The 13,931-nt window shown below is 34.7% G+C and overlaps 1 protein-coding gene across 1 annotated transcript in view; it reads left to right on the top strand.

Annotated features, from left to right (window-relative positions):
- Positions 1-2,897: 2,897 nt before the first annotated feature.
- LOC123684370 overlaps positions 2,898-13,931 on the top strand; it is a 72,297-nt gene continuing 61,263 nt past the window's right edge. The window contains exon 1 of the mRNA XM_045623601.1: positions 2,898-3,445. Within this exon, the coding sequence (XP_045479557.1) occupies positions 3,328-3,445 (118 nt within the window). The 5' untranslated portion in view covers positions 2,898-3,327. The remainder of the gene's footprint in view (positions 3,446-13,931) is intronic.

The following is a 13,931-nucleotide window of genomic DNA, read 5'->3' as shown; positions in this document are numbered from 1 at the left end:
GGTATAACTCTTTTTGGTAATGTTCTGAGTATTGGTGGAATTAGTATTTATTGAAACGCATATAGTAGGAATATCACATTTATTTGAAAATCATTTTTGACACTTCAGTAATTGGGTGGAAATCAAATTTTTGCAAAAAGCTTGAAATTTTGATTTCATATTCACATGCAGAATCTCATCTTGGATTTATTGCTACAGAATTATTACATTATTTTTTTCGTTGTTCTGCTTTAGTTTCCTATAGTCCTGATGAGATATGATCACGAAATTTCACATGAAGTTTTAAATTGTTATTTTATATATACACGCACAATCTCAACACGATCAGATCATTAATCATGGAAATATTCTGTGTTTTTTTTGCGAAATGCTCCAATATGATTCAATAAATTCAATTGAGTCACGTAAAACAACAAATTGTTGAGACGTAATCTGATCTTTAATGTATACATATCGATCCGAGATACCAGGAATATGTTTCAACTTATTCAGCAATTTGTGGGAGGAAATGACTAAAATTGCTTATTGCTATTACGTTATTCCATCCATTTCCCAGATTTTGTACATGGAGTATTCTGCTATAGAAATGTTTGAACGATCTTGAAGAAAATTCAGACTTATCAGTTATCTGCGCCTGTGGAATGAGACGAATAATAAAATTATATAGGTATGATGCCATTACCCTGTTCCAATGAAAGTATCTGTACCATAACATCTAGCTTTATTCCTTTTGGAGCGCTCGTTCACCCAACAGATAGCTCTATAATTTTGTACAATGTCCGTTTATTAAGAATTTTGAGCCGAGAATGGTCTCAAACGATAAGGTTGGACTTACTGATGACTGACTTCAAAATTAGAGTTGAATAAGAATAAGTATGATTTGAAAGTAAATTTCTGATATGAATTTGTCTGCAACTTTCGAATTCCACAATTAATGTATGACAAAATTATTTTAAAACACCCCAAATTTCTTCTTCATTTCCTAAAAAAGTTTTCGATAGAATGCAGGCACTAGTTTTGTTTCAGCAGATTTTGATTCGAAATGGGAAAGAAGCAAATAAGGGAAATTAATGTATTAAATTTGTATTTTTTTAATGCAATCAAACTCAAAACTTCAGTAGAAATTGTATTCATAAATTATGTTTGAAATGACCTCCACTATTCCTTACACAAGCACGTGACCTCTTCTTTAGTTCTTCAGTTGTTACGTTTCGCCTGAAATTTAGTCTAAGTCTTCTCGCTCGTTTGTTCTAACAGTGTTAGTTCCGAACTTTTCGCTGGCTACTAAAATAATACAAAATTATAATCAAATTTGGTCAACCAATAAGAAATTTATGAAAAATGCAGTAAGATAAGAAATTTTTTCAAAAATCACAAGAATCCAAATATCTTGTAAAATGATTTTAGGTTATCATTAAAAATGGATTGAACAACAGCGAATGAGTCATACTAACATGTCCTTCATGGTTCACGTCTAATTTGGAAACACCTTGTATAGGTATGATATATGAAATTATATCTTGTTAACCAGTTTACAGACAGCCTGACGGACAGAATTATATTTGAGGATGAATTCGTTAACAGTTAGTTAAACTTCATCGTTGGACTTTATTCTTGTCTCAAAATTCGACAACACCGACATGATATGGCTCTCTGTTTTGCGAAAAATGCTCAAAAATTGCATTGAATGAACGCGCAAAAGCTACCGACTTCACGGCCCTGATGCTTGTTTGATTTTCTCTATACGTAAGATCATTGGCGTAACTAGAGGTGCCTCATAAAGGGTTAGATGGGGACTCCCCACTTTGAAGAAGCGAAATCTTTTAATTTTATTTCTTTAATTGTTAGTTGTTTTTTATTTCTTCTAAACAATGGGAAGGAGTTATGTCCTCAATAACCACCCTCATTACGCCTATGCATGGGATACATGTGAAAGTATATCATAATGTAATTAATAGTTATTTATGCAACAAGTGCAAAAAGTGAATGTTTATTGCACTCGACGTGAAATTGTTCGACGAGGCCGTTAGGCCGAGTTGGACAACACGTCGAGTGCAATAAACAATTTTTGCACGAGTTACAATATTTTTTCTACGTTCATGCAAAAAGCAAAAAATGATTTATTGAGGTGCGGCACTAGGTGTAGTAAAATGAAAAGCGCAACTTGAATACTTTATTATTAATATCGATTTGCATTGAAACAGGAATTAATACGTTACGAACAATTTAACTCAAACTTTATTTTTACCCTCAATGTTGAAAGTGAATGAACAATTGGTGCAATTTTCAATATGAATATTTCGTAGTGAAGTACTTTTTAAATCCACTTCTTGATTTGTTACTGCTGTAAACGTACTAGTACTTGGTAACTGTCCATCGTTATTTCCTTCAGTCTGAAATATTTGTTTGTCATGATGACAGCACGTTGAAGTAGAATGACAGATGAGTGCAATGAAAACTTTATTGCACTAGTGCAATAAAGAACTCCTTTTTCCACTACATATAGTTCAATAGAGTTTTGCTTTTTGCATGAATGTAGAGAAAAGTAATAAATCAGTTCACACCAATATTTCAATATTAACAACAATTTTTTCGACAACACTGTGGCTTTTAGAGGTTTAGTTTATATTGGCGAAACAACAACAAGATATTCGTGGAAATTTATTTTGTTTCATCTCATTTGATAAAGAATTTCCATCAAGTGAGGATCATCAAATATGTATGTAATATTTGCAAATTTCGTAACGCCTTCAACCTTGCACCATCCAAAATCCCCGCCACTGGCGCGTACCGCATAATATCAGTCATGAAAACCGCGACCTGTGAATCCTCATGCACCTAGGCACCGACCGGTCCAGCAGGTTAGAACACTCCAATGCCCCCTACGCAACGGATAGAGCTTGAACCAACAACACCGCGCTACTCTATCCGATACCACCGTTGCCGCTCAGTTGCGACTCTACGGAACCCCCTTCCATGGTCGACACACCTTCACTAGGTGAAACAAACACGGCACGCTATATTTGACTTTAGTCAGTCTTTAGAGCGATTATAATAACCAGCTGCAGTCGTCGCAAATCGCAACTCGACGAAGACGCCCACGTATCGACACCGTGAACAGGCGTATTGGCGTGTCAGGTGATAGTGCTGTGTCCGGAAAGTGTGCCATGTAAATTAACAGGTGAATTCCGATCGAAAATCTTCCAATATCGATTCTGAAGAAACGCGGCCGGCTAGTGTGCTCCAACCGCCGTCATGCGCGCCTCCCTACTGGTCCTTCGACCGGGATCATTGTGATTTTCTGTGCTAACATGTTATTTTTGTGATATGGCGGAGCCTAAGCCTCTTTATTCAACATGCGTGGCAGTACTAGGATTCATCTGCTTCATCGTTGGCGCGACTGCTGTCTTCATTCCGGTATGGGGCCATTTCGACACCGCTAACGGTAAGTTGTGGTCTCCTGGTACGCGATCACGGGCTTTCTCATGGTTTGCCGTGACGTTGTACGTGTTACCATGGCGACCGGTCGTTATAGCGACCTTTAAATAATCTCAATTATTCATCGAACGCAATTCGGGTTCGTGTTTTCTTCTTTTGTTCACACGGTAAACTACTGGAGGAGCCATCATTGAGCGTATCGTCCAAAAGTTCAAGATCCGGAAAGTAACAGTGCCTAACTGTTATTCAAATTCAAGTGTTGTGGTGTTGGATGTTTCTTCTTTGTTGGGGTCTTCACTAGAAGTTCTCATCATTCATTTGCCCATAAACTTACGATATCTTCATCTCATTATACATTCAGCTATACACTGAATAAAAAAAAAGAATAATTTAAAAAATTATTGCGTTAAACCGTCCTTAAATGATTGAATCTTGAAACCTTATTGAAGAAGATAATATGAAATAGAATGGATGGAGATTTGATAACGGAAAATACCTTAATATTTCATATAAATCGAAAATCAATGGTCGGACGACTGAGAAAGCATGGAGTGGCAACTTAAGACCAGACTAGGCATGGTGACGAAGAAGGAACAGGCAATTTTGTCTATTTTGAAGTATGAAGAAGGAAATCAATGAGGCAAAAACATGAATACGGGATTCTACATAAGACCCGAAAAAATTGACTAAAGCTGTATATCTTGATGAGAATTAATGAAAATTGAAGACAGACACAGTTGATAGTATAACAAACAAAATTCTACACATACGTCCCGAATAGATTCAATGTAAATTTGAAATTTCAATGAATATTACACTCGAGGGCTTAACACTAACAAAATACCATAGCAACGACTCGTTTTATAGTCGCAAAACAGTTATGGAAACATTCTATTAATTTCAATGAAAATTCTGTGTATTAGAGAAAATAATACCCATGAGAAGACTAATTCTAAAACTGGTTCATTTAAAAACTCGCCACTTCGTGGAAGAATATTGATTCCTTCTGCAATATTTGATAAATAACGATTCCTTGATGTTAAATAAGCTGGAACTCATGAAATAGACTTGTCGAATATTCTCTGAGAGGAAATTCCTCTGCAAAATTTCCTGTACTTTCATTTGAGTTTCTTGCTGTTAAGCAACTTCGCTTAATGCATCTCTTCTGACCGAACTGTTTACTATTCCGTCGACTAATGTCAATTAATGGCATAAGCAACTTCTCTTAATGCATCTCTTCTGACCGAACTGTTTACTATTCCGTCAACTAATGGCATTAGCTACAGCAAATCGAACATTTTGCAGGCAGAATTTTATGTCTTAACGACTATTTAATATAAGTACATATTAAAAAACTCATGAGGAGGGCAAAAACATAACAAAATGGTAGATAAAAGATTATCAGACTCTCAATGGCTACAATCACCACAGAAGCAAATATGTGCAATGAATCCTTTCTAGCAAAAACACTTTGCACATTACTTATTTAGTGTGTAACAAATTGTGATACTCCTACCCTTAGAATTGCACTCGAGCTCGAACTTCTTCTTTCATTTAGAATTTTCATCCAGCAATGCTACTCAAAAAATAGTACTATGCTCTGATTAAGAGAGTAAGGTCAGGTGTACTTAAAAAAAACTGATCTCATACTTGTTTTTGAACTCATCCCATGCTGCTTGGAACTATGTACTGAAGAAGGCTTCATGCAATGAAACAATCGATCAACATTTCTGAGAAATATTTAATTTTATTAGAATATTTTTCTCTTACTGAACCTTTAACAGAAACCAGACATTTCGAACCAAGAGAAGTCGAGATTGAGAAATATATCAATGAAATCTTGAAATATGTACTTCAAGAGTTGACAATCATTCTATACAATGTTGTGTAAAAGTAATTACAAACTCTGATAAAGAACACTCTCTGAAATACGAGTATCATTAGTTTTGTTATTCTTTAACTATTTAGTGCGAATGTCTGAACATCAGTTATATTATTGGGGTCAAAGGGAAACTTTCTCTTGTATGGCATTTCTTCGAAATCAGTAAGAGTATGAAGATTACCTTTCTTTAAACATTTGGTTCTACATTGCCATATTCATTTCATTCAATGTTTGACATAATAAGATTTCATTTTCCATCTAAGACATAACTACTTCTTATTTCGTATAATGCAAAGATCACATCATACATTTTTTTAACAGTTCAACTTACATCGAAAAGTTTTGTTTCGTGGCTATGAACTTCCAGGAATATTTTAAATTTATATCCAGATTGGAATAATCCATTCTCAGAATTATAATTGTTAGGCTCAGATTCTGATTTTCAGTGGACGTTGATAAATATCGAGATAAATATGAACATCAATCTCACGGCCTTATTATAATTTGTATACATCTTAGTTCAGAATTGGAAGTATTCAAACAATTTATTTAATTCATCTTGAGTAGAAACGTAAATGTGTAACATATACATTTTTAACTACTTTCTGGAAAATCAGAGTACCCAGGAAAACAAAACTAGCATTGCTTTTGATCAAATGAAAATATCATAGTCCTATCAAAACAGCATTCCCAATAAGCTGAAAGTTTGATCAAAGCAAAATTGAAAAAGCTGTGTCAAAAATCCTCTTCTTATCTGATTGTGCTTGGTATTTATCATAGGTTAAACAATTTTTTGGCGTATATCTCTGAAAAACGGTTAGAGCTACCGGAATAATAGTGATGCAAGGTTACTATTTTTCGTCTATTTTCACTGAAATATTATAGCAACAACGATCAGCCATAGCAATCATCTTCTATGCCAATTCGTCATGAATGGAATCGATGTTGGTAATTGCCTGAAATTGATTCCAGATGAGGTCAAATGACCACGAAGCATCCCAATTATACAGTTACATAATTACAGTAAATGAACGTCAATTAGGGAAGCCTATCAACCTGCATCGCAGTTGTAAATTTTCGCTAAATTGGGATCTGAAATGACTGAGGAATGCACTTGAAATGCGTTTTGGTTATTTGCACTTTCTAAGATTTCACTGTCTTGTCCGTTTGATCTATAGCTATTAAATTAATTTGGTGAAAATAATGAATGCGCAACAGAAGGATTCAAAAAGTCATCGTCAAATTAAATTGTTTCAAATTGAGATTGGAAATAATTACCTAACAATATAATTAAATTAAATAGGGGCAAAGTTGATACCTAACCTAACCTAACCTAACAATATAATTAAATTGAATAGGGGCAAAGTTGATAGTTTTCTCATGATACATTTGAATTATAGACATAAATGTTTCTGTCGTTAGATTCATCCATCTGTTCACAATAAAATATATCATCAATAAAAGTTGGAAGCTTCAATTGCCGGTCTCCCTTCATGCTGAAGTTTTCCTAACTCCAATTCCTAAAATACCTTGAGTTCTCAATTGGAAAAGTTACCTCAATTGATTGAATTACTTCTTATAACTGAAATGGAGTTTGGAAGTATCTTATAAATATAATTCTCTTCAATTTAAAGCCCTGAAATTCTGATATCTTCGGAAGGTATTAAATGACTTGAAACGTGATCGATGATTTTCTTCCAATTAATAATTAATTGAATTGAATCCAACAGATGCAGAAAATTACGAGTATTTTGGTATTCGAATAACGAATACGAAACAATTTTCTGATGACAATTCAGTGAAAACTATCGACGTGATGTCAGAAGCTCGTCATTCAAGCACTAATTGAATCCTTGGAGACCACAGAACTGTATATAAAGGTATAATGAATTTTTTTCGATATTATGCTTTCGTTGATTCATGCAAAAACTGCCTTGGAGACCACATATACCTATAAATAGTTCGGTGATCTTTAAACGTCACATGAATCAACAAGCGCTCAAAAGTTCTCGATTTCACTTCAAAACTTCCTTAATTTTATTTTACCTATTCATGATATACTTCCGACTAGAGTATTGTTCTCAATAAATAGATATCTTTCAATTTGCCTCGTTGTGACTCAAACTAACCAAATAATCAAAGAATGCATTGTAATATAATAATGAAATTATGTTGTCATTATAGCTGGTATCCGCAACAATGCGGATTTTAAAGCATATTATATTTCTCACTATACCTACCATTTAAATATAAACCATTGTCCATTTAGAGTGATTTCTATGAAGATTACTATCTGGATTGAATCAGGTTATATTATCGAAATTCTTGAAATTATTGAGTTACACACGAAAATTGATCTGGAAATTAGCGATCTCACCAAAATATCCAGCTACTCATTTCTTTCATTATATTTTCTTCGATAATGCCTACCAAAAGTCATTATCTAATAATATTTCCAAAAAGATTTTTATTTTCCTTGTATCGATGGATCTTGGCAGATTTACATCTATAATCATAACATCAGAAAGTTTTAATGAGTTTTGATACGGAGATGTGGCAGATTTGTTCTCAACCATATTTTCTCCTTGAAGACTTATTTTCCCAATATTGATCTTTCTTTAATGTCACTTCTTGTTTTGCTGTCTTATCAAACTTTCCAACTAATAAAATACTTCTTATCATTCAGTCAGTTCATTCTTGAGTTTGATGTCTGTTTCAGTTTTATGAATCAGTAATTAAAATGCATTTTTTGTATCATTTTAACTTTTGTTTGAAGAGATTCGAGATGTTCGTTGATATTTACTATCTACTCATGATGAACAATCTTGTTAAACTTGAAATCTTATGCACCTACCTACTTACGTTCATAATAGTTGTTGCTCTCCATACAGCTTACTAAAATCAATATTATTCGTTAACTGACTCATTGTTTCTAAATATAATTCTTCCAATGTAATTATTGTACGAATTTCTCTCTGCCTGGTGAGATACCGCTAAGATTTGTTAGACATTTCGATTGAAATCTGAATGAAACAGCATATCTATGTATGTTGTCTTGTTCACACATTACTTTAATTTAAAAATGCCAATTAAATATTCTCTCTTCTACACGAGAATTTTTTCAATTGTTATTGTTAGAGTGCTTCGAGAAAATGCAGCAAAGAATAAACTTCTGACCTCAATTTGAGTGAAGGTCAAATACAATTTGTTTTCATAGAGCAAAAGAAATTGCATCTTTAAAACCTGTATCGATTTCCGAGAACTAAAAATATATTACTGGTAGTAATGAGGAGAATAGATTTTCCATGTTCTAATGGCATCCTGTATGATATTCCTGTGGAAGGAGATTACATTTTATGTTTCCACAGTAATATTCGCAGGAATTGGAGACTCAGTGTCCATGCAGATGATTTGTGAGGCTGAATTTCCAAGAGTTGTCCACGTTGTGATAATGCTGGAAAATTTCATTAGATTCTCAGAATTTTTCTCGACTCAAGTGTGGTTTTCGCTTAGATAATACATGGAAATATCACCGAACCAGTTCGAGCTTACTTCAATTACGTACAAGTTTAATTCCCTTTCCTCGAAATGAGATAATATCATTAGAGTTGGTCTTGATGTGCTCAACACTGGGGAATTATAGTTCTTGTTTCTTTTTCATACCTTACAAGATAAGAACTCTGGAATTATCACACGCTATATCAGAACACTTATTTGTTTGCACCATTCATATTCGTAGGACAAGTGATATAAAGCTAGATTATTTATTGAATAGTACGAACTAATGCAAGAAAATCAATGATTTTTGACTTATTCTAATATAGAATCCATACGAACTTTTTTCAATTCAAAATAAAGCTACGTTAGTACTGTTTGTTCGGATTTGCTTGGTACGTATACTAGCAATTCAATATGAAAAAATATGAGAGGTGTATGAGAGGTTCAGGTCAATTGAACAATCAAGACAGTTATTTTTTCCATTGAGTTATACCAAGAATTATGAGAATAACTGATGAACAACAGAAGGAAAATCACCATGAAGAACAACCAAATTTTCTGCAGATTTTGGTTAATGCCCTGCTTTGGCCGACTCGGGTTTGATGGAACAATACTGTTTCTTCAAATAATAAGCCCAAATTTATTGGTGTACAACTTTTCTTACGCCGTTTTGCAATAGATAACTGTAGCAGTAAGTGCTATCAGTGGAAAATTGTACCGAAAGTGTATTGAACAGTGATTTGATGCCGAATTGGAGGCATTACTTGATCGACACTCCTGTCAAACGCAACAAGAATTGGCAGGATCATTGGAAGTGATGCAACAAGCCACTTCAAAACGCCTGAAAGTCATAGAAATAATTCAGAAACAAAGAAATTGGGTGCTGTACGAGTTGAAGCCGAGAGATGTTGAACGGCGTTTGTTTGCTTGTGAACAATTGCTTGCAAGGCAAAGACGGAAAGGATTTCTGCATTTCATTGTGACAGGAGACAAAAAATGGGTTCATTACGATAATCCCAAGCGCAGAAAATCATGGAGACTTTCCGGCCATGCTTCCACGTCGACGGTCCAACCGAATATTCACAGTTCCAAGGTCATGCTCAGTATTTGGTGAGACCAGCTCGGTATAATGTATTATTGGTTATTAAAACCGACTGAAACAATCACAGGCAATCATTATCGAACGCAATTAATGCATTTGAGACTAGCATTCAGAGACAAACGGCCGCAATACAACGAGAGATATGATGAAGTGATTTTTAGCATGACAATTCTTCAAAACATACTTGGGAAAGTTGAAATGGAAAGTGCTATCCCACCAGCCGTATTATCCAGACGTTTTTCCCTAGAACTATCACTTGTTTCGATAATTGGCACACGCCCTAGCTGACCAGCACTTCCGGTCTTAGGAAGAAGTAAAAAATTGGATCAATTCGTGCATCGCTTCAAAAGACGACTAGTTTTTTCAACACGGGGTTCATACGTACCCGAAAGATGGGAGAAAGTAGTGGCCAGCGATGGACAATACCTTGAATCATATATGTATAACCAATTTTTTCAATAAAGCCTCGAATTTCGGAAAAAAACGGCGGAAGCAAAGTTGTACTACTCCTAGTAAAATTTTCAACCAGTAACAATAATAAAACAGAAACCAATAAGAACGGAATAATCTGCAAAAATAATAATGAATGCTATATGTAGAGTTATAGTGTAGATTATCGAAATATAGGTAAGTTATTATCACATAACTTCTATGTACTGCAGTGTTCATAATTATATGATAGAGAGCATTCGAGAGAATGGCTACGTCAAACTTTCGAGTTCCAAAACCTTTCTGTGGCGAGTCTAGGATGAATTAAATTACGGTTTAGAATCCCAGATTCCAATCATCCATAGCGAACTTTTCTCCGTGAGAAATTCAAGCATCCTACTGAACTTCTTAATCATTGTAGCGGAACGTGAACGTCAACTCTTTCCGTTGACATACATATAGGTACAAATAGAGGTCATTCTCGATTTTCTCGACCTTTTTACCTCTCAGACCGAAGTCAGCAGACGTCGATTCAGGAAAGGTAAATAACTAACCTTCAATGGGACGATGGACCGAGACGTAGTCAGCTCACATATTACATTCAATCGAAATGTGTATCTGTCAGAATTTTCTATAAGTATAGAGAAGAGATAAAGTTGGGAAGTGGATGTGAATATCGACTTCGAAGGAAATACAATCCAGAAGTTTCTATCAGATGAGAAGTCAAACATGGGAGGTTTCGTTCTCACAAACGAAAGTTTCGGAATCTGAGGCCCACAAAAAAAGGAAATTTCATTTGTAGTCAGTTCAAGGTTTGATTTCATTTTACGTAGTTTCTACATCTTTGTACATTTGCATGAACTTACACACTTATTGTTTAAAGTGGAATACACCATATTTAAACATTACAGAGAGCTCAATTTCGGAGAAACAGAGACATTTTATTAACTATTAGTTTGACAAGGGGTTCTGTAAATTTTGATAAGATAAAATTCACATTTGGATGTACTATCAGAATTTGCAATCTCCTTGAGGAATTTTATATTGATCGCATATTCAGAATATTTATTGATTCGACTATGTAGATCACGAAAATGCCTGCAGTTGGGCGATCAGTACATTATTTCAGAAATTATAGTTAAAAATCTGAAATTTTCGAAAAAAAAATTGATGATATTCCCGAGGCTGCAACTTCTCCTGAACGTGAGCTACGCCCTCAAAACCTTAGTATGGTTTAGATCGGAACTTGATGTTTGTAAAACGTTTTTATTTGAGGGGTCTGTGACGAATAATTCAGGAAATATAACAATTTTTGTAGGGAAATTCAATTTTTTCCCAAATTTCGAGTTCAAATTTCCTCAAAACCGTGAGCTCTACGGAGAATCGGTGAGCGGTGCCAGAATTGACGATCTCTGATTAGTAGAATTTCGATCTCCTCTGAAAAATTTTTTGTCCAAAAATTTTCGTAAAATTTTCCATACCCCTTATCCCTTATCAAATTGAAAAAAAATAAAAGTTCCTTCATGGAAATATTGTATCATTTTATTGATTGATTCGACTCTGTAGATCACGAAAATGCTTGCTGTTGGGCGATCAGTACATTACTTCAGAAATTATAGATAAAAATCTGAAATTTTCGAGAAAAAAATTGATGATATTCCCGAGGCTGCAACTTCTCCTGGACGTGAGCTACTCCCTTGAAACCTCAGTATGTTCTAAACCGGAACTTGATGTTTCAAAAACGTTCTCATTTGAGGGGTCTATGACGAATAATTCGGGAGATATAACGATTTTTGGGGGGAAATTCAATTTTTTCCCAAATTTCGAGTTCAAATTTCCTCAAAACCGTGAGCTCTACGGAGAATCGGTGAGCGGTGCCAGAATTGACGATCTCTGATTAGTCGAATTTCGATCTCAACTGAAAAATGTTTTGTCGAAAAATTTTCGTATAATTTTCCCTTAGAAAATTGATAAAAAATGAAAATTCCTTCATGGAAATATTGTATCATTTTATTGATTGATTCGACTATGTAGAACACGAAAATGCTTGCAGTAATATTTTATAACGACAAAATCGGCAGAGTTGAAATTTTGCACGATTTTATGAAGTAAAAATATCAAGGTCAGTGTAAAATTTCAAGAAGAATATTGGAAAAGAAATACTAAATATCAAATATTTCCGTCATTACTCATTCGAAAAGGTTTATGTATATTTTGCGTTTGATATAAAAAATAACAAGCTTCGTTCAGAATTTTGTGTGGAATTTTTTTGTTTTTTTATGTTCTGATTCCCACGCAAGGAGATATCCTGTAATGTTCAGAGAACATCGTGAGAACCAAGGGAAAGAAGGTAGGAATTGGTGTTCTTTTTGAATTTATGAAGGTTATATGCCTCGGGGAACACCTCCCTAGGCAATGTGTGTATATAGCCATATACATATACATTTATGTGGTCTCCACGGGCGCAAATAGCGAATGCGTGAACGAGCGCCCAAAAGCTACAAACGCCACGTCTGTGCTTTCCTCATTTTACAATTCTGTTGTATTTCAATGAAATAAAGACTAAAATATCTATAAAAGTTTGCAATAGGTCATATTGAGAAGGCCTAAATGAAATTCCATGATTTGACAAAAATTGTTGATACGATGAATTGACTACAAGGTGGTTAAATTGCTCTGAGTGCCTTGAATTCACGAATTTTCACACTCAATACTCTTGATTGGCTTCTTTTCCCCAGATAACTAAGACCCACAGTCAGTCTGTCTTCTGAAATAGCAAGAAAAACTTGCTAGATTCACCCCTAGGAATTCGAGATTCTCTTGGGCTTTGCTCGGTTGCATACGTTCATTTTAAGTGGCAGCTCCATCTCGTGGAAATACGTGGGTGTTACCAGGAATTTCATCGGAGAGCCAACCTCTCGGTGAAGTTATTGGATCTGACGGTCTTTTGCCAAGGGAATAAATTAGCGCTGTTGATTTTCCTCTTAGCGTCTAGCATGTATTTACGGATTTTCTTGAAGAAGATGAGGCAATTATGGCCCTTGATATATAAAAGGAAAGTGGGGTGAAAAAATGGGTTGGGAACGCTTTTGATCAATTTCCTCATCTTGGAGCCTGGTTCCTCCTAAATTTGGAGAGTCTAAATCTCAGATATCATTGAATATTATTCGAGTAATTTTCACAGCATATTTTCCGTCTTATAACAACTTCTCGAGGTTGCTATTAAAGTGCAAATGATTTTATGAAATGTTCAAATAACAAACATTATTGGATAACGACAACAAACCGAATTTCGTGAAGTTATCTCCAGAAACAAATGAGCTATACAGAAAAAAAGAAAATCTCGATTTTTCAGTTTTTTCGAGATATCTCGGGAACCATTGCAGATATTTTGGATCTGTTAACACCAACGCACTGATCCTCAAAAAATGCAACATGTAATATTGTTGTAATATAAACCACCCTGTATCTCTAACGGTTTTCGATATCCCTGGTGTGCCCCTGTATTAATGGAAATTAATATTAAATCGTTAATACGATCAAGTGGAAATCTACTTCTAGGTTGTGTGACAATGATTCTAA

Source organism: Harmonia axyridis, chromosome 7, assembly GCF_914767665.1.
Source record: "Harmonia axyridis chromosome 7, icHarAxyr1.1, whole genome shotgun sequence".
NCBI classification, from domain to species: domain Eukaryota; kingdom Metazoa; phylum Arthropoda; class Insecta; order Coleoptera; family Coccinellidae; genus Harmonia; species Harmonia axyridis.
This window is presented reverse-complemented; position numbering and strand designations above follow the sequence as displayed.